The 26,688-nt window shown below is 39.4% G+C and overlaps 1 protein-coding gene across 3 annotated transcripts in view; it reads left to right on the plus strand.

Annotated features, from left to right (window-relative positions):
* Window positions 1-16,604, plus strand: part of FABP12 (fatty acid binding protein 12) — a 58,662-nt gene extending 42,058 nt beyond the window's left edge. For all 3 annotated transcript variants that reach the window (XM_036100815.2, XM_036100817.2, XM_036100816.2), the window contains exons 2-5: window positions 11,026-11,113; window positions 13,070-13,242; window positions 14,341-14,442; window positions 16,456-16,604. In XM_036100815.2, coding sequence (XP_035956708.2) covers window positions 11,026-11,113; window positions 13,070-13,242; window positions 14,341-14,442; window positions 16,456-16,521 — 429 coding nt within the window. In that variant the 3' untranslated portion in view covers window positions 16,522-16,604. The remainder of the gene's footprint in view (window positions 1-11,025; window positions 11,114-13,069; window positions 13,243-14,340; window positions 14,443-16,455) is intronic.
* The last annotated feature ends 10,084 nt before the right edge of the window (window positions 16,605-26,688 follow it).

Consider the following 26,688-nt stretch of genomic DNA (forward strand, 5'->3'; position numbering starts at 1 on the left):
ATTTTGTATACCCATAGATAAATGAATGAACAAATCTCACTGCTTTTCAAAATTGTTGGTGTTTGTTTCTAGACAACCCTGAAACATAAGTTCTCATCTGTCACCAATAATCCCCTAAATTAATTTCAAAATAGTGTTTGCTTTTCATTTTCACTTTGACTTGAACTGGAACCCAGACACTAAACTCATTCTCCCCTAAGTTCTTTTTCCATGGAGCCATCATCGTCATTAAAATAGCGTGAGCTGACATTTTCCCTTATGATAGCTACTCCACATTGCCCAAACCTGCTAAAGAATTATTACATGCAATTGTTCCTGGAATGTCATCACTCACTTTAGATTTCACAATTGATGTTAATATAAGAAGAATAAATTACTCACATACTGCCTAGCCTAGAGCTAGTTTCATAATGCACACTTAGGATCACAAAGCCAAAGATATAAGTGTTCTGCCTTCTATGACAATGTTTTTTTTATTACTGAATATTTCATTGCAATCTTAGACTCTAAAGTGTCAAAATTTTGAAGTTGAATATCTTAATTGGAGATGATATTAGATTATCCCACCGATTATTTTGATAGAATAGTAAACTTGCTTCCTACAGTTGATACTAAAGTCAACCGTGCCCACCTTAGGGTGCAGTTGGCCTTCTCCACTGCAGCAAGGGGTCAGAGCTCTCAGGTAGCCCTGCTCCCTCCCTCCCCTGGTTGTGCAACTTCTTTAGTCACTGATGTTGTGAAAGATAGTATTCCTATCTATCCTGAGCACAATGTGATCTACTTTCTACTTCATCAGCAACAAGATTAGAGTTTTTCAAAAGTGAAGATTAAAAGAAATAAGACACAAAAAGGTTAGAAATGGGCACATTTGTAGAGTATGGTGTGTTGGCTCAAATGCACGTCTCTGGGTTACTGCAACTTGGGCATGGTCAGCATGCCCAGAGGGTTGCATATCGGTGATCTATGACTTACCTGCCACCTGTAGACTTGTGGGAACATCCAGCCCCATCCAGAGCTCTCTTATGGCTCAGTGAGGCATAGAATCCCATAAACTTCTCCCCACGCCCCACTCACCAGGTTGGTTCTAACTTCCAAATCATTGTGGGCTTATCTCAGCTGCTCTCAAATCATTTGGGTGCTGGTGCAACTCTTCCCTGACAAATCCATGTGCCATGGTTCAATTCAGATAATGTTTCCCGAGGATGACACTTGCCATGATGCCCAGTGTTTCCCTATAAAAAGCAAGAAGCTCTGGTCTCCCTTGGAAGATCTGAGCCAGTCAGGTTTTCAAAGAGTAAGTTCTCCTTTTTTTTTTTTTTTTTAAGTTGGCTCCATGCCCAGCATGGAATCCAACATGGGGCTTGAACTCATTACTGTGGGATCAAGACCTGAGCTGAGATCAAGAGTCAGATGCTTAACCAAATGAGCCACCCAGGCACCTCTCTCCTGACTTTATACCTTCAGCAATTCACTCCAATCCTTCTCCTCAAGAGGAGAAGGTCAATGCCAATATATCTGCAGAATGGTCCGTTTTCACCATTCTAACTGGATTTTATAAATAATACCCCATCAAGAAACTATCTTTATAGAATCAGTTAAGTTCTTGTTTCTGAGACTTCAATGACACAAAAGTAAAAATCTTGGGTGCAGAGGAAATTGTTTACCTTTCTAGTTTTATTCCTAGGCCTTTAGTTGCTCCTACCTATTACCTCTGATCATATATCCTACTGTTTGGGGTTTTTTTTTTTTTTTTGGTAAACACGGGGATCTCTGGAAGTCCTGTCCTTTTTGTTGAGCTGTTTGATAGAAAAGCAAATTCACCACATGCCATCCTATCTCTAGATATTTCCAGGCATGGTTGAATCTGGCAAATAGACTAAACATCTGAGTTTATAGTGACAACAGCATGGGAGGTGCCTTGAAAGATGTGACAGGAGGCTCCTAGGAGGCAGCACTTAAAATGGCAGGCAAGTTGACTTTCAGCAAGAGGGAAGTTTGTGGCAGGTAGCAGGGACCCAGGCAGGGATCCCAGAGTCAGGGATCAAAGGCAAGACTCCTGTCTTTTAAGGGAGAAAATGTCTCACAAACACAAGATAGGTTTTGAGCCTTTTTGAAGGTGTTACTATGTAAGGACTGAGCCCTACGGAGGGGCACAGAAGCTTAGCCATCTGAATTAGGTTGAAAACGGACCTGAGGTCTTAAGAAGAAGGTATGTTTAAACAAAACTAGTTCACGTTTCCAGCCCAGACAACACTGAGCTGATGCTAAATCCAAGGCTTGTGGTAAAGAGCAGGATTTTTCAAATGTTATTGTACATTAAACGATTCATCTAAGGATCTTTTGAAAAATGCAGATTCTGATTCAGCAGATTTGGAGTGAGTTCTAATAACCTGCATTACTAACAAGCTTTCAGGTGAGTCAGGTGCTACTGATCCATGGACAATATTTTTGGTCTTATTTTTTAAATTTATTTTTACATTTAACAGTTTGGGGAATAATTTTATTTATTTATTTATTTATTTATTTAAGATTTTATTTATTTATTTGACAGAGAGAGACACAGCAAGAGAGGGAACACAAGCAGGGGGAATGGGAGACGGAGAAGCGGACTCCCTGCCGAGCAGGGAGCCCGATGCGGGACTCGATCCCAGGACCCTGGGATCATGACCTGAGCTGAAGGCAGTCACTTAACCAACTGAGCCACCCAGGCATCCCGGGAATAATTTTAGATTTATAGAGAAGCTGCAAATATAGTACAGAGAGTTCCTATATACCATTCCTCCAACTCCCCCGAATGTTAACTTCTTACATTATGGTGTACATTTGCCAAAATTAAGAAATGGAAGTTGGTATGATACTAGCTGCTAAATTATAGACGATTCAAACTCCTCCCATTTTTCCACTAATGTCCTTTCCTGTTCTAGGATCCGAGTCAGGATCCCACATTGCTTTTAGTCATCATATCTCCTTAGTTTCCTTCAATCTGTGAGAGTTTCAGTTTTTCCTTGTTATTCAAGACCTTACAGTTTTGAAGAATGTCCCTCCATTTTGTCTTCACATGTCTCATGCTTTCTCATGACTAGATTTGGGTTATGGGTGTTTAGGAAGAAAACCACAGAGATGAAGTACCTTCTGACTGCATCATATCAAGGGGCACATGACATCAGTATGACTTAACACAGGTGATTTAAACTTGATCACTTGGTTAGGATGATGGCCACCAAGTTCGTAAAATTACTATTTCTACTGTTCCATACTCTCTTCTTTGGAAGTGAATCTAAGCGTGGGCTGTGGTTCTCAAACTTGAAGAGCTTGTTAAAACACAGGTTATAGGCTCCTTTCCCAGAGTTTCTGATTCAGCAAGCTTTGGGTGGGAAGGAGTCAAGAATTTGCATTTCTGGGGTGCCTGGGTGGCTCAGTCGTTAAATGTCTGCATTCGGCTCAGGTCATGATCCCAGGGTCCTGGTTTCGAGTCCCACATCAGGCTCCCTGCTCAGCGGGAAGCCTGCTTCTCCCTCTCCCACTCCCCCTGCTTGTGTTCCCTCTCTCGCTGTGTCTCTCTCTGTCAAATAAATAAATAAAATCTTTAAAAAAAAGAAGAATTTGCATTTCTAATCAGTTCCCAAGTGATGGTGATGTTGCTGGTCTAGGAATCACACTTTGAGAACCACTGGTCCAGTGCATTTGCCCTTCATTACTGAGCCTTTGATGAAGAATCACCTGGGAGACATTCTAAAAATTCATATTGCCAAGTCTGGTCCTTGGCAATTCCGATTGAGAAATCTAGGGTGCACACATGGGTTGGCATTTTTACAAATGCAAGTCAAGCTTGGGAACCACTGGAGTTAATGCTAATTTATAATAACCTGGTGAATGTGTAACTTTGGCGGCCTCAGGACAATGCTAAGGCAGCAGGTGGGGTTCAAACAGCTCTAACTGTGGGAAGAGAAGGGCATGAGAGCCTGGGAACCCAGCAGGATCTGAATCACAGGCCCTCTGCCTGCCTGGCCCTGACCTTGCAGTCTTACTCATACCTCCAGGAAGTCTTCCTCTTATTTTGATTGGTCTGAATCACATGATCGCTCAGAAGCAGACAGCACTCAACCCCAAGAACAGCCTGAAGTTAGCAATCTGCTGAAATTCTGAAACAGAATAAAGCATAACACTATACTATTTCCCACTATCAAGTAATTTATTTTATCATCTGAATCTTAAATCCTTCAATATTTACCCCAAAGAAGTTGTATGATTCTGAGTATTTCAAAAGAAAACTGACAGGGAAAGAGGAGAGGATGAGAAACTAGAGAAATAAGGAAAGCGTTTTTCTTACATGAATTTCAGAAAAAAATTTAATTTATATAATTTTATTATATAATTATACTATTACTATTATTACTCAGTCTTTTATTATATTATCATAATTACTTACTGTTATTATTGTCTATAAAAGTTACCTCTATCCTTGGTAAATATGATAATTTTTGACTAAGAAAAAAAATCCGGTGAAATAGACAATTCTTCATAAGCTTAAATGGTATTTTACATAATAAAATAAGCTCCTTCTTTTAAACATAAAATGACCTAAGATTTTTAAAAATTAGTTTCTCCCTTTAGTAGTTTCACAGGGCTGCCATTACAAATTATCGTAACTTGGTAGTTTCAAATGACAGAAATTTATGATTTATTATTATGATTTATTATCTTATAGTTTTGAAGGCCAGAGTGTGAAATTAAGGTGTTGGAAACCTTCTGGAGGCTCTGAGGAGGAATCTCTTCCATGCCTCTCTCCTTTTTTTTTTGACAGAGAGAGAGACAGCGAGAGCAGGAACACAAGCAGGGGGAGTAGGAGAGGGAGAAGCAGGCTTCCCGGAGAGCAGGGAGCCCGATGAGGGGCTCCATCCCAGGACCCTGGGATCATGACCTGAGCTGAAGGCAGATGCTTAACGACTGAGCCACCCAGGTGCCCCTCCATGCCTCTCTCCTAGCTTTTGGTGCCTGCTGGCTGTACTTGGTATTTATTCCTTGGCTTATGGCTGCCCTCCGGTTTCTGTCTTGGTCAGTCTTCTCTTGGCCTTTGCCTCTGTCTCTGTGTCTCAAATCTCTCTCAATTTCATTCATGTGTCATTGGATTTAGGGAACACCTTAAATCCAGAATGATCTCATTTTGAGATCCTTAATTTCATTACATCTGCAAAGATCCTATTTCCAAACAAGGTCACATTCACAAGTACCAGGCGTTAGGACTTGGACGTATCTCCTGCTATCCTTCCTACTAAAAAATATTAAACAAATGTGTGAAGAACACTGGTATGGAGCATATGCCACGTGGTTGCTTGCTTGTGTGACCATGTGTCTCATCCAGCCATTGGGCCCCAGCTTCCTGTTGGCTGCTCACTTCCAGCTCTCTTGTGAACAGTGGGGGCGATGCAGAAACACCCTGAGTCTCGCGGATGGCCAAGGTGCAGCCTTTTCCCATTGTCCTCAATGAGCACCTACTGAGGGATGACCAGGAAAGGCTGCACTCTTCCCAAATCTTGTTAATGCCCTACAAAGCCCAACCAATACAAAAAGAGAAGCCGCTCTAGAGTATTGTGTTCTATTTACCAACACACTGAAAGTTTTCTGGTGGATTTGCCCTATTTCCAGGACATTTTCCTTTAAAAAGTCATTAAAGATACTTTTCTCCCAGCATGGTTTTAATCTAAGTGCATTAGAAGTGCATGAAAACCCTGAGAGCTTAACATCACTAGGGCGACTAAAAGGGTGGGAGAGTCAGGGCCACTTCTGAAGAAAGCTTTGGAGTTTAACAGGATCATTAGACCCTGGAGGTTAAACTCAGGATGAGGCAGACAGCAGGACAGCTTTTTTTACCCTGCTTCTTTCCTAATCAATTTAATTCTTGTGACTTTCTGCCTTGCAGCACTCAGAGCAATTTTTAAAAATATTTCATCTATATTTGACTGATAGCCATCTCTCTGTCACGTAACTTTTATGAAATGCCAGAGCCTAGCTTCTTAAATTACATTTTCTGTTGGCCTTGCCCATGACATAATTATAAAAATGTCTTTTCTTGATAAAAAAGCTATGGAAAAAAAATGTTATCCACCACTTTTCTATCCTAAGCACAGAAAGCCTACAAACACCGTAGCTGTTAGGATCCTGAGTTTTAAATAATCAAACATGAGACTCTAAAATGGGGGCCAGCAAACATTTTTCTGTAAAGGGCCTAATAGCAAACATTTTAGGCTTTGTGAGCCATGGGATATCTGTCACAACTACTCAGCTCTGCTACTGTAATGTGAAAACAGCCTTAGATAATATTCAAAGAAATAACCGTGGCTGTGTTCCAGTAATACTTCATCTACAGGTGCTGGCAGGAATTGGTATGCAGATCATAGTTTGCTGACCTCTGGTCTAAAATATCGACCAGTTCTCCACGTTTCTACTATACAGATCTATCTATCTATATATCTATATATCTATATCTGTATACTCAAAGTTTATTGAATGAATAGCAAACGAGTAAGGCTTGCATTTTCCTAGCATGCCTGTCTCTACAGGGTGCCCACTATGCCTTGTCCAGCTCCAGTACACTTCAAATTTTTAGTTAAAATAACCCAAGTCCAATATGCCACAACACTGTATGAAACTCTTATATGGTGGGGTTCTCCTCTCTCTTTTTCTGTAGGAAATTTATGAGACCTGTACTTCTGCTATGGCTCAATATAGCCAAAATACCTTTCTGTAGAAAGAGAATAGAGATCTATATGCATCATCCATACCTATGTCTATCTCTATTAGCTGGCTCAGTGATAGCAATGGCAATGATGAGACTCTGAAGCAACAGGAACCAAACAGCAGCATTTTATTGCCAGAAGCCAGGGGGTTACAATTACCATACCACCAGGGAAAGTTGAAGGGCACCCAAGTGGACTTGACCTGGAGGGAGATGTGGAGATGATTAAGAGAACATTATATCCCTAGAGGTAAAATAGATGACTAGCCAGTGAGGGTGTTACTTAATATATTAACCAAAAGAAGGCAAGAATATATATATGAACAGCAGATTAAGGGTGGTAATCTCAATAGAAAGTCTTGATCTTTTGCCCACATCCCAGAACTCAGCCAGTTTTCAGACCCAGAAACCACTGGCTGAAGAGGTGGCTAAGTCCACAGGAGGAAGAATTTTGAAATACCATGGCAAAAATATACTGTGTTAATTTCCCCAAGTTCCCTCAAAAGAGACTTATGATACTTACTTGAGAAAATACACACTATGGAAAGAGGAATATCCAAATGTTTGGAAAGAGGAATATCCAAATATCAAATACCCTCAAAATCCTATATTGACTTATAGGATTTCAAAGCATCTCGGTAGAATGGAGGCATCCAGGGGCCAGGCTCTGAAATAAACAGAACCCCAGCCTAAGTCTGGCTCTCAGAAGGTCCAGTAAGTCTGTGGACCCATCCAGTGGTCAACTCTCTGGTCTCCAAATACATGATTGGAATTGACATGTTTGACTGTTGAAGGAACCCCACCTTGACTTCTCATTCAAACCAAATGGGAGCTATCACAGGGGGGAAGGTGAAGTGAGAGCTTCTAAAATGGCACCTCTACACCCCAATCCCCTCTATCCCCTATTCCTTTGCCAGTCCTGGCTAAGATGGTACATCAAAATCCACTGTATTTGGTGGTAACGATGGGGAGGAATGAATGCTACTCTAAAGGATCTTAAGAATGGCGGTGGCGGGAGGGGGGTGGTCCACATCACAGCTCCATTTAATTTACCAGTCTGACCACTGCAGAAACCAACTGAATCTCGGAGAATGACTGTAGGCTACTACAAACTCAAATAATAACCCCAGTCACGGCTGCTGTGCCAGTTATCTTTGCTGGAGCAGATTAATATGGCTTCAAGTACATGTTATGGCATTCTTGTCTATCCCAATAAGAAAAGATCAGAAAAAGGAATAGAAACTGCATTTACGTGGAACAATATACATTTACAGGTTAGGGGCCTACATTACCTTCAGCTGTTGTAATATGATCAGATGAGATCTGAGCTGTCTGGATATCCTACATATCATGTTGATCAGGAGGATGAGCAAGAATGGCTAGCATACTGGAGGCGTTGGCAAGACATATGCACTGCAGAGTATGGGAGTTTAAGTTGGTGGCAATTGAGTGGACTTCCACTGTTGTATTTAGGGATCCAGCTGGGTCAAGGGCAGTGAGAACATCTCTTCCAAAAGACAAATGGCTGCATCTTGCCTTTGTACCAGAAAGAAGGAAACAAAATTCCTGGTAGGATCCTTTGGTTTATGGTGGCAACATATTCCACATCTAGGAATGTGCTCCAGCCCATATACTGGGTGACAGGAATAGCTCCCTGCTTTGAATGAGGCCTGGAGCAGAAAGTCAGAATTACAGTGCAAGCAGCCCTGCCTCTTGGGCCATATGATCTGGCAAACCCTAAGCCACTGGAGGTATTAGTGATGGGAAAATATGCAGTGTGGCGGAGAGATGAAGCCACAGTGGAAGCATCATAACACAGACCCCTGGGGTTTCGGAGCAAGACCATGCCACCTGCAACAGAAACTTATACGCTTTTGAAAAGAGTTCCTGGTGTGTTACTGGGGACTTGCAGAGACAGAAGTCTTGATTATAAGGCACCAAGTAACCATGCGTCTGGAACTGTCCATTATGAGCTGGGTTCTGTTAGACCCACAGAATCATAGACTCAGGCAGGCCCAGCATTCCAAAATAAGATCAAAATTGTGCATCTGGAATTAAGGCTAAGCAAGACCAGAATATATGAAGTAACTGCATGAGCAGGTAGCCCAGCTCCTCATGTCACCCACCACGGGTGTACCAGCAACCCTCCCTCAGATCATTCCTTGACTTTGTGGGGCGCTCATGTAACCAGCTGAAGGAGTAAGAAGAGCTTGAACATGTTTTATGGGCAGGTCAGCTTAGTGTGTGAATGCAAGTTAAAAACAGGCAGTGGTTTAATTACCCTCGGGGTGGGAGGGGCTTTGAAAACAGTGGTGAGGAAAAATCGTCCCAATGGACAAAGCTCAGAGTGGTGCACCTGTTACTCATTTTGTGTGGAGGGAGCAGTGGGCTGAGGTGAGAATGAAGACATACGCATGGGTAGAGGGAATATTCTGATGGGCTGGTCAGGGGTCTGGAAGGAAAAGGACTGAAAAATTGAAGACAAGGAAGTTTGGCATCGAGGAATGTGGATGTACTTGAGGGAACGGGCATAGTGTGTGAAGACTTTTGACTCACATAGTAATGGACACCAGAAAGCATTCATCACAGAATAGGCAGTGAGCAACCAAGCAGACACATGACTAGGCCAGTGCACATCAGCCAGTCTTTGAATCGACATGATGAGCACATGAACAGAGGAACCACAGGGGCAGAGATAGAGGCCATGCCTGGTCTCTATTTTACTGATACTTCTCTGAAAGTCTAACCTGCCAGCAATAGAGACCAATACTGAGCTCCCAATATGACATCTTCTTCAAGGAGGTGATTTCCAATAGTTGATTTCCTTATGTTGGAGGATCAGTGTGCATCCAACACATTTGACATTTTCTTAAAAAAATCCTAGGAATTTTAGTAACTTCAGTGCCTAATTTTAATATCTTTAGTACCGTCAGTGGTGAGTCATTTACTGGCTTCAGCCTCATGCTATTCAATTGAGTGGGGATAACTATAAATTGTACATATTAATGTAAAAAAAATCATAACGGTAAACCTCCTAACACATGAAAGGAAACGAATCAAACAAGCTATGGTATCTTTTTCAACCACAGTTGGAACATTAAATCAATGGTGTATGCAAAATTGCTTAGTCTCGTATTGGGCATATAATACTAAGTTCTCCATAAGTGTTAGTTGAATAAGTATCAGTAGGACCATTGGCCTGGATAAGTGCTTTTACAGATATTTATAGATATTGGAAATTTAACATTTTAATGGGAATTGTTAATAAAATGCTATTCTTTTCTGTCTTAAAATAATTTTATAATTTCAGTTTTTCTTAGTAACTCTGTGTTAGCATATGGACATCAAGCATTGCCTAGAATTAACAATGATGTTCTCAGAGCTGATGGCATGTGTAAGGCTGTGCTTGTCTTTTAACCTTGGAAATCTCCTCTTCTCTAGTTGGTGTATTTCCTATTATACTCCTTATCCTCTATTCTGATTCCTTACAGATATCAGTGGACATCAGAGTGTTTCAGTCAAGATTGAAAGGAACAGAACCTAGCCTAAATTAAGGGGGATTTACTAAGAAGATATTTGGTGTTCTCATGGCAGTGATGACTCTCTAAGCTTATGGGAAATTGAGCAGACATCTGGAAAAGCATCAGTAACAAGGCTGTGTGTGTGTGTGTGTGTGTGTGCGTGAACACAACCTCTTTCCTTCCTTTTTTTTTTCTATGTTTCATTCTCTTGCTCAATATGTACATGGTTTAAAATGATTGTTCTAGCCCTCACTAAATTTAACTTTTTAGTTCAAATGCCAAATCATCTATGAAATCTTTCTGGGTTTTAGTTCAAATTATCAAGAATGAGAGTGTGATAAGATCTCTAAACAGCTGATAAATTGGCTTATTCTAGATCACCCTTGGTCAGAGAAAGAGAAACAAAGACCTGGAGTACAGGTGTCCTAGGGCATAAACATAGCTGCCTGGTTCCCCTTATGCATTGCTCCGTGTGTGTGTGTGTGACCGTTCTTAGGGAAGGAACTAGAATTTATAAACCTAGTTTTGATCCTAAATTAGAGATGGAAAAATTATATCTGGTCCTGCCAAAAACTGTTTCCATTTTCATCTTGACCAGCTTACATTTGAGAGTTTTCCTGCTCTGGATGATATTAAGAAAAGATGACAAGGATTCGAGTTCCTAACCTTTCCCCCTGACTTTTCTGTACTATCCACAAGAATTGTATTAAAAACACTATTTCAGGCAACAATAACATACTCATCCTAATGATGCTATTTTTCTTTCAGATCAGTTTAGACAGAATGGTTGATCGGCTCCAAGGAACATGGAAATCCATTTCTTGTGAAAATTTTGAAAGATATATGAAAGAGCTGGGTGAGCCATTTTTACCTGCATATCATAGCCAGTAAGAAGGGGAGATTTGATAGCACAGAAACTTGGTCTGTATGGTTTCAGATTAATCTTGGGCCCCTCCCTCCAATAGAAACATAGAAACAATCACATAGAAATGATCAACATTGGTTCAGGACCTAGATATAGTTCTATGCAAAATTAGTTTGTAATTGACAGAATTCTTGCCCTCATGTAATTTACCATGGGTTTACATAGATAAAACACATAAGCATCATATACTAAATGGCAAATTATTTCCATAAATAATTTAAAGCAAAAAGTCATAATTATTTTTTAAAAATAATCATTTTTACAAGGATTTGCTCTAAATCTTTAGAGGATCTTCAGAATAGATCTTGTTTTCCAGCTGAGATGGCTGCTGGCCTTCCTTGGTGTCTGGGCACCACACTCCAATCTCTGCCCCTATTGTCACATTGCCTTCTCCTCTTCTGTAGTCTGATCTCCCTCTTCCTTTTCTTATAAGGGAAGTTTCTTATAATGAAATTGTGATTACATTTAGGGTCCACATGGCTGATTAGCTCCCTATCTCAAGATCCTTGAGTTAACCATATCTACAAAATCCCCTTTGGCATATAAAGTGACATTCACAGGTTCTAGGGATTGGGTGTAAATATCCTTGGGAATCATTATCTAATACATCACAACTTGTTATCATGTTTCACAATATGAATTCATGAACCATATTAGTGTTTCTCCAATTTATCTTCTCTTAGAAATTTAACTTAAGTATTGTTGTACATGTGATGCTATTTCTTTAGAAAATAGTCCTACATGTACTGCATAAAGCTGTGTGTGTAAGAATGTTCACTATAGCATTACTTGTAATAAGAAAAAGTGGAAACAAACAACATGTCCCTCAAGAGGGAGACAGATGAAATAAATATTAATATATACACTCTATAAAATATTATGTAGCAATGACAAAAATTTATATCTATGTGTACTGACACAGAAAATCTTTAAGATATAGAGATGGGGAAAAGTAAGTTGAATAACAATTGTTATAATAGAACATTTATATTTTTAAAAATTCTATATATAGTGGTGATGGTTGTATAATATTGTGAATGTACCTAATGCCACTTTTTTTTTTTTAAGATTTTATTTATTTGACAGAGAGAGACACAATGAGAGAGGGAGCACAAGCAGGGGGAGTGGGAGAGGGAGAAGCAGGCTTCCTGACAAGCAGGGAGCTCGATGTGGGGCTCAATCCCAGGACCCTGGGATCATGACCTGAGCCGAAGGCAGATGCTTAACGACTGAGCCACCCAGGCGCCCCGTACCTATTGCCACTTAATTGTATGCTTTAAATGGTTAAAATGATAAATTTTATGTTATCTATATTTTAGCACAATAAAAAAACACATGATGGAAAAAACAAACTCTATATATGTACATATAAGAATATAAGTGAAGAGATAAAGCTCTTAAATAAACCATGTCAAAGTATTTCATCTGTATAAATGAGTGCATTTTAAAAGAGGGAGATTTTTTTTTATTATGTTCAGTTAGCCAACATATAGTCCATCATTAGTGTTTGATGTAGTGTTCGACGATTCATTGGTTGCATAAAACACCCGGTGCTCATCACAACATGTGCTAAGTGGGAGATATTTCATCAAAATAGGAGCTTTAATAAAATTTTCAAAGAGGTTCATGAACCAACAAGATCAATAACTACTGGGCTAAAGAAACATGACAACCAGTAGCCAAAACTAGAGATTAATTTTTTTTCTGCAAAATATAACCTATTTTAACTTATAATGGTGGTGCTACTAGCTTCAGATATTTGAATTCATGCAGCATTAAATCTGCTTAACTCACAGACCTCCTAGTTAGTAAAGAATTACGCAGTGAACATGGGTTTCTAAAGCCAGCAACAGATTTAACTATGGTGTCCTTTCATGTGGTTTCCAGGAATAGGACGAGCCAGCAGGAAACTTGCCTGTCTGGCAAGACCCACTGTGACCATCAGTACACAGGAAGATCTGATCACTATAAAAACCAAAAGCATCTTTAAAAATAATGAGATCTCCTTTAAACTCGGAGAAGAGTTTGAGGAAACCATACCAGGGGGCTATAAAACCAAGGTGAGGCCTTCAACACTCTTTCAGATACATTTCATAAGAATGTCAATTTGAAATCATTCTAAGTATGTAAACAATTACAGCAAACACCGTTGGGCTAAAACCTAAATCTGAGGATCTTAAATTTTGATATACATACACATCTCCTGTGATGCTTGTGAAAAGTGCCTATTTGTAGGTCCCATCCCCACAGGCTCTGATGTCTGGGGTAGGCACCCGAAGTATTTCTGTGTATTTCTAACATTTCTTTTTTCTTTTTTTTTAGTTAAAATTTTATTTTTATTATTTTTTTTCATATTCTCGAGGTCAAATTTTAAAAGAATACATAATTACATCATACATGCTAGATAAATGGGGTATTATTCTTTCTTCCAGGTTAAGGGTTATTTTCACAGCTGATTAGAGTGAAAAAAAAAGAGATGACACTCAGCAATAGGATAAGTCTTCCAGTCCAGTCTAATACTAGACTATGTATATGCAGGGTTTTTTTTTTTTTTAACATCTCTTAATTTTCAGGTTTATGTATTTCTAACATTTCTGATGCAGATGCTTAGCAGACGCATTTTGAGAATCATTTCCTTAGATTCTTCTCTGAAACAAAAGTTCTGCCTTCCTACTTTGTAGCAGTTTTCTATGGATAAAGTTACAATGAATAAAACTTATATTAACCAGTTCAGGTGAGGTTGTGTCTCACTACCACGTTAACCACGGGCCCCAGGGCTTAACACAATGGGAGCTGCTTTCTAACTTAGTATACATATTCAGCATTGTGGTGGGTTTGGAGAAGTTTCTGTGCGTGCGGTGGAGAGCGGGCAGGAAATGAGGGCATAGGATATCTACCCCTCTTCATTTCTCAGGGAAAAGAGAGTTTTACTTATTCTTCAAGATAATATATTTTTATTCTTATAAAACTTTTCCTCCCTCAGAATAATCAGCCAACAAATTTAGTGTTGACAAAGTCTTAAAATATAAATAAAACTGTAAACACCATTCCAGAACTGCCTGAGAATATCACAACCGCTGAAAAGGATTTGGTCCTTGATAAAATGTTGGTATTCAAATGTGACAGTCTGAGCTGAATTCCGTTTCATCCGTTTTCAGAGTGTGGTAACCTTCGATAAGGACTCTTTGATTCAGGTTCAAGACTGGGATGGCAAAGAGAACACCATAAGGAGAAAGTTGGTGGATGGGAAAATGGTGGTGGTGAGTGAGCTGTTTGTCATTATTTTTGTCACCTGCTCTAACACCTGTATATAAAATCATTCAAATAGCTTATTATAAAATAATAGAAGTCAATGTAATTTTCTTTTTTCTCTTGCTTTATAAGAATGGGGGAAGACAGGGGCGCCTGGGTGGCTCGGGGCGCCTGGGTGGCTCAGTCCTTAAGCGTCTGCCTTAGGCTCAGGTCATGAACCCAGGGTCCTGGGATCGAGCCCCGCATTGGGCTCCCCGCTCGGCAGGAAGCCTGCTTCTCCCTCTCCCACTCCCCCTGCTTGTGTTCCCTCTCTCGCTGTCTTTCTCTCTGTCAAATAAATAAAATCTTTAAAAAAAAAAAAAAAAAAAGAACGGGGGAAGACATTGGCAGATAAATATAATAGATATAATATTTATGCATGATCATAAATATTATAAAATGCGCATGGGTTGAGGAACTAAAACGCTAAAGAAAATAAAAAAGTTGTGTCGCCTAATTCTTTGACTTGCACATAAGCCAAAACCAGCACGTATTTGTGCAATGAAGATTTCAGCAGGGATTGTGGGTTGTTGCTAATCCTTTGCTCCATACAAAGATTAATTTCTCACTGTTTTCCAGCTCAACACCAAACAAACACATGAAAAGGAAATTTAAACTAATACAAAGCTTAAGTGGTGTCTCCTTGGTGTATGGATGAGTTGACACAATTAAAAACTAACATTTCTGTGGCTACCGTGTTTGCATGTTTTCATATATTATTTACCTAATCCTCACAATAATTCTGTGAGGTAAGACTAATTAGCTTATTTAACAGTTGAGAAAACTGAGAGTCAGCCACTGACTTACCTAAGGATATTACCTAAGAAAAACATGGTGCTGCTGGGATTAAAACCCAGGCTGGCTTAATTCCAATGTATACTTTTTTGAGTCCATTCTGCTCCCTTTGAGGATGGCTTCTCAGGTCATCTTTCTCCCTTCTACACAATGGAGGGAACTATGCCAATGATTTTCTTCCCAAACCCCCAGTTCCACTGAAATGAATAAAATGACAATTTTGGACATAATGTCAAATAGTTCTAAGGGAATATGTAAGAATTACGTGGAAGTAAAAAAAAAAAAACCTATCCTCATTTCTTAATGTAAGGATTTTTTTTCTTTCAACAATGAAGAGTACATTTACTTATAAAGTAATAAGTGGAAGACTAAGGATACTTGATTTTATTTCTCCTTATAATGACATTAATCACCGAACAGATATGTTTTTAATTCACTAGGAAGAATATAGATTCAGAATTCAAAATGTGCATTTCCATCTCTGCCATTCAGTACTTCTGTGACTTTGGATGAGTCATTTATCCTCTCCAAGATTGAGTTTACTTGCCTTCAAAAATGTAGGACTGTCTTCATGGTTTTTTTGAGAGAATTAAATACCATCATGTATATATTAGTGCTCTAAAAACCATAAAATATTACATCAATGTAACTTAATGTTATTATTTGAAAAATGTAGGTTATATAAATTAGCAAAAATGCTTCACCATAGGCATTTAAAATGTTTTAACAGACTTCAAATTTTATACTATTTGCCTTGTTTTTTGTACATATATACACACACATTATATATATACACCATATATATGTATAACCACATATACCATATATATGATTTGCCATTTGTGTGTGTATATATATATATATATATATATATACACATTGCATATATACCATATGTGTTAAACCACATATATCATATATATGATTTGCCATTTTTGTATATATACATATACACACATTACATATATACCATATATATGTATAACCACATATATCATATATAACATACGATTTGCCATTTTGTTAGCAAAATCAGCTAACAAATAGTTGGTATCTATAGTTGTCTACATAGATCTCTTTTCAAGATTTTTAAAGAATGTGTGTATGGATAGTACTTGGTTTGCATTGTTCTAAAAGTCAGTTTCACCAATAATACTGAATTGTCTCATCCTTCATTTGTCTTCTAGGAAAGTGCCGTGAACAATGTTATCTGCACTCGGATGTACGAGAGAGTACAAACAAACTCAGTCTGAAACTCTTAAGCACCCCCAAACTGTGATCCAAACTGCTGAGGTTGTTTAAATAAAACTCCAAAGTAAAATGTTACAACTGTTAATATGAGAGAGCCTGTGCACAAGCATCGGCAATTCTGGTTTGCTTACTTTATATGGCTGTATTATATACCACCTTGGTATTGGGAGCTCTGGGAAACCACGTGATATATCCTGTTCAACTCAAGGCTGCTATAATTCATTCAGAAAGGCACTTCATGTTGATTTTTTTCTCATATTATGTCAATCCTTTATATTCAACATGATCTGCACTATATTGGGAAAATAGTATTAATTAAAAAAAATCTTTTTGGGGTGCCTGGGTGATGCAGTTGGTTGAGCATCTGACTCTTGGTTTCTGCTCAGGTCGTAATCTTGGGCTCGTGATTTCTGGGTCGTGGAGTTGAGCCCCACATTGGGCTCTGTGCTCAGCCGTGGAGTCGGCTTGAGATTCTCTCTCCCTCTGCCCCTCCCCACCATGCTCATGTGCACGCTCTCTCTCTCAAATAAATAAATAAATCTTTAAAAACAACAACAAAAATATCTTTTTATAGGTGCTGGAGATACATCAGAAAACAAAACAGAAGAATCCATGCCCTGAGAGAGTTTACAATCAAATGACATTGGGAGGCTGTTCGGAATGATTCATATTTCAGATTTAACTTATTATAGTATATGATGATTTGTATTTAGAAAGAATTTTGTCCTAAATGCTCAGAATTTTTAATTTAATGTCGAAATTATTACATCACGCACTGATATGAATAGAACTCTATAAAGAAAAATTTTGTTATAAACATCTATGCTAATTTCACTGAGCATTTTCTAACATAACCATTTATTTTGTGAGCCTCTCAGTGTTTTTCAATTCCTTGCACACCAGGGCAATTATCTAAAATTAGTAGTGTGCAACAATTTAAAATTAATAGGATGAGGACCATTGGAAGTACTAACTTAAGCATTTACCCATCTTAAAAGAATTGGTATGTAAGAAACTATTTTCTGTCTTATTGGTAAAAATTTATGCTTAGATCAAACTTATAATTAACAAGGAAGCTTCATTGGATCATAGTTTTCAGTTCCTTTTTTTTCTTTTTACCTTTTAACCCCCTTCATCCACTGGGAGAAATGGGTGAAGGGGGTCAAAAGGTAAATATTAATTTTTTAATAAACTAGCTGGGACACCGTGTGTCTCACAGGTTATACCTCAATGTACGTGAACGAATAATGCACAGGTCTGCAACTAGAGCAGTAACTGACAATCTAATATATTAGCAAGCTCTTTTTATAGAAAACACATACTACTACCATCACACTAAAAGCGAAGGCAAAGGAGAATATTCTGTTTTATTAGCACCGAACCTTATGCAGTTTAGGACAGGGAGGGATTTCAGGAACTGCGTGGACTGATCACTTTATTGTGTCGATGGAGAGACGGGCCCAAATGGGTAAACTGTACATTTCCATAGCACCCTGATGGTTTTAGGAGGACCTGGAACCAGAACCCATGTTTCTGGATAGTTCACCTCACAGCTGTTAACAGAGGGAATCAAGATAGAAACAGGTTCACAGTGTACAATTACAGATCAATGTAACACTACATCCAACTAATGAAGAAACAAGCTTCCCTTTATTTATTTTTTTAAAGCTTTCATTTATTTATTTATTTATTTGAGAGAGAGAGAGACAGAGCACAAGCAGGGGGAGGGGCAGAGAGAGGGGAGAAGCAGGCCTCCCGCTGAGCAGGGAGCCTGATGGGGGGGCTCGATCCCAGGACCCGAGCGGAAGGCTGACGCTCCACCGACTGAGCCACCCAGGCACCACTATCCTTTATGTTAAAACCTGTGGCAGGATGCCCAGCTTGGTCCAGGCGATGACACAGAGTTTGACTGTTGGGACTCGTGACCCGTTCACTGCTTATTTGCCTCAATTGATATATTAGGGGATCTTGAAGCTCCAGTGGGAGTGCGAGAAGTGCTTGTTTATTTTTCCGTTACTGAAATGGTGAAGAAGATAATGGAAGGCATAGAAAAACATCCTCTGGCTGCTTGGACTGGATAGAGAGGATCACAGGCTGAGGCCGAGGGAGCTATTTTCCCACCACCCTGTGGATGCTGTGCACCCGAGCAGTGTGCTGCAGGGCCCGGGGACAGCATGTTGCACAGAAATTGGAAAGAAGCATTCTCCCCCCTGAAATGGAACCCAGCGCTGCTCTGATACCTGAAGGGTCAGTGGATACGGGAGCTTCACACACAGTGCTCTTGGCTTTGGTATGATGTTGTAATTCAGGATTTACTGCACATTCACCGTGTACCCAGCACTGCATGAGAAGGGTGATCAAAGGAAAGCTAAGTCGTGTTCCCTGCCCTTGACTGACTCGAAAGAGAAGAGATCTGTTTAAAAAGTATCACATTGGCACGTTCATCTCAGGAATTTATAAATAACAGATTAAAAACCAAATGCTTTCACCTAGAGAGAAAGATCTAATACCACTTTCTTAGTGGATAGATAATTGCCTTGCCCAGGTGAGAAGAAAACTAGCAACAAGGGTGGCAGAAGCAGCAAGAGTGAGGACAACCTGGCGAGGGAGGCACACATGGGCTCTAGTGCACACCTTATCAGGACGTCTGTCTTAGGGAGTGCATCCCTCCATGCTGCAGCCTCCATGCACTTTGTACCCATTCCGTTCAAGTCAGTAATCACTATTCAGGATATATAGGGAGTGTGAACTTATTCCTAGAGAGGCATAGCCTGTTCATCCTAAGCCAGGAGAAGTTTTTTGCATTTTTTTCTTTTCTTTCTTTTTTTCTTTCTTTTTCTTAGAGAGAGAGAGAGAGAGAGCGCACATGGATGGGGGGTGGGGGGCAGAGGGAAAAGGAGAGAAAGAATCTTAAGCAGGCTCCATGCCCAGCACAGAGCCTGACACAGGGCTGGATCTCACAACCCTGAGCTAATGAACTGAACCGAAATCAAGAGTCATACACTTAACTGACTGAGCCACCCAGGTGCCCCAAGTTTGGGTTCTTAAATATCATATTCTTTGATTTAGATTTGGCCAAAATATTAGAATAGAAATCAGAAAACCACCTACTACAGAAAGGGAGGATATTTTGGTTTTATTTAAACAGTAGAGTTAACAATGTTGAATAGTTGAATATTTTCTAAGTAGACAAATTTGGAAAAATAATGTTCTATTTGAATAATTCAGCTGACAATAATCTGAGATGAAAAAAATAGGACAACAACAATCATAATGCACTGGTTTTTGAGTCATTATTAAGTGCCAGACACTGTCTAGCTCTTTTGATGCATGCCTCGTTTTCTTTTCTGTGAAGTATTTACAAAAGTATAAACTAAGACTCAGGGAGGCTCAATTTCTTCAGCTGATCAATACCAGGGTTTGGGTTCAAAAGTGAGTCTTTGGGACCCCAAGCCCATGTTCTTTAACCATTGAGCCACGATGCTTCCCTGGAAATCACGAAGTTATGAAAGTTTCTTTTAGAGTCTTTCTATGTTAAATGCATAATTAATACAACTAACCTGAACCCAACCTAAACTCTCATTCCCTAAATGATTAGAAAGATTACCTTTTGGAGCTGAAGATTTACAAAGCAGAAAATAGCCAAACCATGACTAACGTATCACCTGTATGAGACAGACTTATCAGGAGATTCTTTTTTTTTTTTTTTAAAGATTTTATTTATTTATTTGAGAGAGAGAGAATGAGAGACAGAGAGCACGAGAGAGAAGAGGGTCAGAGGGAGAAGCCGACCCCCCGCTGAGCAGGGAGCCCGATGCGGGACTCTATCCCGGGACTCCAGGATCATGACCTGAGCCGAAGGCAGTCGCTTAACCAACTGAGCCACCCAGGCGCCCTATCAGGAGATTCTTTTTACTTTATTTTTTATTATGCCTCCAAAGGCAGCGCTAGAACATACAATCTCCTCAGTTTCATGAACAGAGAGGGATGCAAAGAATCTCAAGGTGACCCAGATGGGTGACCAGGGAAGTGATTTGCTCAGCTTGGATGAGGAGCTCATCTCTAGACAAGCCCCTGTGGCCAGGAAGATGGCTTCAGAGGAGAAGACACCTATTCAAACCACAGGTTTATGTGGGAGGTGGAAGGAAGGGAGGCGGCAGTGGGAGCCCCTCAGAAGAGACGGGCTGCTGGGCAGACAAGTCAATGGACCTCAGAAGAGACGGGCTGCTGGGCAGACAAGTCAATGGACGTCCACCTCAGATGTCATGCTCAATAATCCCCCCACTCCCCAAGATATACAAATAGTCATGCCTCTCTTCTTCTACTACTCATATGGTTTTATATTTTACATCAAAATTTTTAATCCATTTGGAATTTATTTTGATGTAAATATAAAGTATACATCTAATGTATTATGCCTTCCAAATTGGTATCTAAATGCCCCAGTGTACTATCATGCCATAACTGACGGAAATAAGACCTGTGGCAATTACACATATTTTCTTCCTTATTTGTATTTTATTTTATATTTATATGTGTATTTATATATTTCTATATACTCATTAATTCCTTTTTCCTCTCTCTGTTTCCCTTTTTTCTTTTCAAATTAAACTTAAGTAATTATTAAAAGAAAAATATTTCTACTAGTACAGGTGATGTTTTTGTGTGAACTTGAATCTGAGATGAAGTAAGGGTCAGAGCTGCTGCAACCACTTTGCCACTGAAAGGGGAGAGCCTGGAACTGCTAGAGGCCATGACCAGACACCAAATCTGCAGGTGCTTGATCATGGACTTCCCAGCCTTCAGAACTATGAGAGATAAATTTCTGTTGTTTATAAGTCACTCAGTCTATGGTAGTTTATTATAGCAGAACAGACTAAGACACCAGGCAATTTTTTTTTTTTTAACTTTTGACTTCCCTTCAACCCATTTCTTCTACTTTCTACCCTCACCTCTGGCAACTACCAGTGTATTCTTCATATCTATGAGCTTCATTTTTTGGTGGGTTTTCTGTTTGTTTGTTTTTAGAGTTTTCTTTTTTTTTTAGATTTTACATATAAAAGAGATTTATAAGAATCAAGGAAATTCTTGCTCAATGTGCTAAACGAAAGGAATAAAATCTAAGAATCTGAGACCAGAGAAGTTGGACTAAGACACAGAGAAGGTCTAGTAAGTTTTAGCTTAGCATTGATAGATGAGAATTCTGTTTAAGAATTAAAGTTGAGAATACTGTTACACATTTTGAATTTTGGGAAATTTTCATATTTATACAGTATGGAGATGTCATGGAAATATGCATTTAGTACCAGGTGGGGCTATGAGGATCATAAAATAGAATTTCTCATTTGAGAGACTAGAGAATGGAGGCACCCTTAATGAGGAAGGTGACAAGGTCTTGTGTGTGGTCATCCCAGTTCTGACTGACCACTGGTGTGTCATGTGGATTTGCTCTTAGCAATTGCTATAGACTATGTGGAATCCTGTAGATAAAATCAAAGGAAGACTGAAGTCACAATCCTAGAACTACTTTGACCAGAATTGTTGATGAGATATGACATTTAATTAAGTGAATATACTGGATCCAGTCCAATGCCAGAGGAGAATATGACTCTTGCTGACAGAAAAGCTCATTTAAGCTTTATGGCAAAGAATTATACCTTCCTTATTTTGTGATATGAGCACTTTGCTAAGTTCTGCAAAACTTACTGATTTAACTTTGGTTACCAGCCATTTTCGAACACTTTCTTTTCAATTAATGGAACTTTTTGCCAAATAAATGATATGCAGATGTGTAAAACAGATGAACGCAGAACTCTTCTGTTTGTGTAGGAGGTCCCAGAACCCCACCCATGATTTTGTCTCCCTTACCCATATTCTAGAGGGCACCTTTAATTCACTTCCTATTGCTGAGAGCTACGTTTGTGAGAGAGGTTGTGGAGTTGGGACCCAGATCTCTGAGAAAGAGTCTCTAGATGGATGCTAGTTTCTCTGATGTGGTACCATGAGGTTGCTTCTGAGAGGGATGGAAAACTGTAAACCGAAATCAACTTCAGCTACTAGAACCTACTGCTACTGGCAGTCTGAAGAAATATTGCTGGGGTCATGCTGATAGATACAAAAAATATGGCATTTGAGTAAAGATATGAAAGTAGTTAGGGAAGGAGATAGGTATATAAGCAGATCAATTAGGAAGTTGTAACAGTATTCCATGCATGTGATGATGGTGACTTGCACTGGGATGGCTCTGGGGATAGGAAGAAGCAGTAGATGGCAAGTAGTAGTAGGATATATTTCTTACTTAGGGTTAACAGAATTTACTGATAGATTGAATTTGAAAGAAGGAGAGAGTTAAGGATGATTTAAAACTTTCTGGTCTTAGACATTAGAAAGATACAAGTCATTAAGTGACATTACATCTAAACTATGCCAAAGTAATTGTTTGATTTTATAAATTCACTGAAAAACTTAAGAGAGGGAGACAGAACCAACAGAAGTGATCCAAAAAAAGTGGCTAATTTATTTATTTAGAAAACATTAGAGACTTCCCTTTCTGGCAGTCATAGAGTAGCAGGGGCCAGATTTACCTCTCCCTGAAACAACAGCAAAAGGACAAATTATATGAAACAATGGTTTTCAAGACCCAGAAATTCAGGGACAAGAAGAGTGATCCATGAGAGGAATGAAACGCATGAGGTGAACTTGGCCATTGCCCCATTGTGCTCAGAGGAATGCTGACACCAGCTCAGCAGCCTGCCCCTTCTTCAGAAGTCTGAATCCCAGCTTCACGGGATGCCTCCACCAAACGTTTAAATGCTAAAGCCCCATCTCTTTCCCTTTGCTCCTGCCGCTGCAGGGAGAGTGGCTGAGTCCTGCAGTTTCCTATCTCTAATACCTCTGTGCAACTCTTTCAGTTTTCTGATATCAGCTTCACAGTTCCTTATGCTAAAGTCTCTCTGCTGTGCAGTTTCTACTCGTTCTGACTGGTATAAAGTTCCTACTATGTGTCAAGCCATGTACTAGGTCCTTTACACTTAAGCCTTAGAGAAGTTATGTAATTTCCCCTGAGGTCATGGAAATGCTAATGGTACACCCAGGATCCAAGTATAACTCACCATAAAGGCTCTGCTCCCAGTTAAGAAGTAACACCATAGTTGGATAAAGGGCTTTTGAAAGAAAAGAAAGGCTTTCAGCATTACTCCTGGGATTACGGCTAAAGCCAGGATTATTTCTATTTATGTGTTACTTTTTGTTTTTAAAGATATTGAAGACTAGAAGGCTAGAGAAGGGATAGGAGAGTAATTTGATCTCAGGAAGTTTATAAATATTATTTCAATGCCGATAATAAAATATCGGAACTTCCTGTGGTTTTTGGTAGTGGTGCTTGTGGTGACCTTTGAATACCGTACCCAAGTTTATCAAATGTGCACCACAGCAGCTCTTACATGCGAGCTGTAACATCTTGGGTTTGCCAATCTTTATTTTGTCTAGTCCCTTGAGGAAAGTCTAAAATGTGTTTCAAAATAGTAAATTCTTGGTAGGCTCCAACTTGCAAACACTTGCAAACACTTGGCTGACTCAGAACAGCTCAGGTAGGCATAATTTTGAATTCTGGTTCTAGCTTCTTTCTCCCCTTGCAATAGTACCCTTCATTTGTTTGTTTGGTTTTTTGTTTGTTTCCTAGAGAGTTACTATTTCCTGTACAAATATAGAAATATAGAGAGTTATCATTTTGTGGTATGGATAGGTATCAACATCTCTTCTCAATTCTCTATTCCAAGCACCTACCTCCATTCCCACTACCTAAGGACTGGCAAAGGGGAAAAACTATGCCTTCTTCCACATTAGCACCCCAAATAAATATATATATTTTTAAAAGATTTTATTTATTTATTTGACAGAGAGAGACACAGTGAGAGAGGGAACACAAGCAGGGGGAGTGGGAGAGGAAGAAGCAGGCTTCCTGCCGAGCAGGGAGCTTGATGCGGGGCTCGATCCCAGGACCCTGGGATCATGACCTGAGCCGAAGGCAGATGCTTAACGACTGAGCCACCCAGACGCCCCCCAAATAAATATTCTTAAAGAGCAATGTTATAAAAATGGAGGGTATGCATTATTGAAATGAACTTGAATTCACACTATGTTATATGTACAGATGAGATAATAAGGAATTTGGGGACTTCATTTCTGGCCATGATATGGTGACAAGAATTGTACTTGCCCTTGAAAAATAAATGGCTAAAAAAATGGGCAAAGTATATGAAGTAGCTATTTCCAGGTATTGGAGTACAGGAAAGACATGATGCCATAATGCCTTAGAGAAGGGAAACACTTCAAGTGAGCTCCCACCATTGTTTCCATTTTCCACCCAGGGACACTTCCCCCATTGACTTGCAGAGGGAGGGATTACAGGAAGAGCACAGTGGCCTCACTGAGTTGAGGTAGGGAGTTTGAGACAGCTGGAGGATATGGGTCAGGGTTCTAGACAGGAAGGATCTACAGAAAAAAGAGCTCTAGAAATCTGTACTAAGGGTCCCTTTTACTTTGGCAAAGTCCTTCGCTGCACATGTGTGGAGTGAAACTTCAGAGGCCAGGGAAAGAAGAGCCAGAGGGCTGTAAGCAGAACAATTCAGAGTTTATACAGGGCTGGGAGTTGTTTAGCTCTTGCCAGCCAGAGTGGAGATCCTTGATCCTCAACTAGGGCATTTAGAAGAGACCCCAGAAGGGTTCCATCTTGGAACTAGGGCTATACTATCCCTAGCGTAAAGGTGAGGTCAGATGCATTTTAACAAAGCTCAAAAAAAAGGCTTTAGGAGGATCAAGCCGATCTGCCAGTAACTTAAATTTCTATAAGAACTAGGACCAATACTCTTTAAAGGAAGACAAAATTCAGGCGCTCAACAGTATTACATTCATAATGTCCACGCAGCCAATTAAAAATGATTAAACATGACAAGAAGCAAGAATGGAATCTATACCTAAGAAAAAAAATCTGTCAATAAACAGACTGAGAAATGACAGATGGTGGAATTAACAACCATAGACTTTAAGATTACTTAAAACATATAAGTATGCTGAAATGCTCAAGGATTTAATGAAAATTTGAGCATAATGAAGAGATAAATGGAAGAGAAAACTTCTAGAAAGGAAGAACACAGTATCTGAAATAAACACCCGCTGGATAGGATTAAGAAGAGATTAGAAACCAGAAGAAAAGATTAGTGAACCTGAAGACATAACAATAGACTCTATTTTGGCTGAAGCACAGACAGAAACAAAGACTGGAAACTGCTTTTGGCTAGAAAACTCCCTCCTCCACGTTTAAACACCTCCCAGGTGGGAGGGGCAGCCACAAGCCAATGACTGTTTGATGTGGGTACAATCATCCCAGGATGGGGTCACAGCTGGGAGCCTTCAGAAGCCTATACTCCTGGCAGTTGGGTGGGGATGCATAGCTTAGTCTTGAAAAAGGGATTAGAAACTATACCTCAGCATCACTACACTGCTTTTTTTTGTTTTAATAATCTAGAATTGACTATGAAGTGTTACAAAAACAAAACCCCGATTTATGCAAATCCTTCTGTAAAAACCCATTTAAGAAGGAAAATTCACAATGGTCTTTTACATTTACTTTTTTTTTTTTTTAAAGATTTTATTTATTTGAGAGAGAGAATGAGAGAGAGAGCACATGAGAGGGGGTAGGGTCAGAGGGAGAAGCAGACTCCCCGCTGAGCAGGGAGCCCGATGCGGGACTCGATTCCGGGACTCCAGGATCATGACCTGAGCCAAAGGCAGTTGCTTAACCAACTGAGCCACCCAGGCGCCCCACATTTACTTTTGATACATAGACTTCCTCTGAATTCTTACTATATTTTTTAAAAGTTTATAAAGTGAGTTTATATGTAACTATACATTATTTGGAAACAGCTGGTTTTTTCTCGATAAATAAGCTCTAAGAAGGTAGAAATTTTTGTTGTTGTTGTTCATTGTTGTATTGCAAGTATCTAAATTAGTGTTGTGTATACCTAAGTAAATGCTGAAGGAACAACTCAATGAATGGATTGGGCTCTATAATGCATGAAATAGTATTTCCTATTGTTTTCCTCAAGGTGGTGCTGTGTACAGTATAAAGGGTCACTTAAACAATGTCATTTTTTTCCTAATATAGCCTT

The sequence above is a fragment of the Halichoerus grypus genome, chromosome 5 (genome assembly GCF_964656455.1).
Source record: "Halichoerus grypus chromosome 5, mHalGry1.hap1.1, whole genome shotgun sequence".
NCBI classification, from domain to species: domain Eukaryota; kingdom Metazoa; phylum Chordata; class Mammalia; order Carnivora; family Phocidae; genus Halichoerus; species Halichoerus grypus.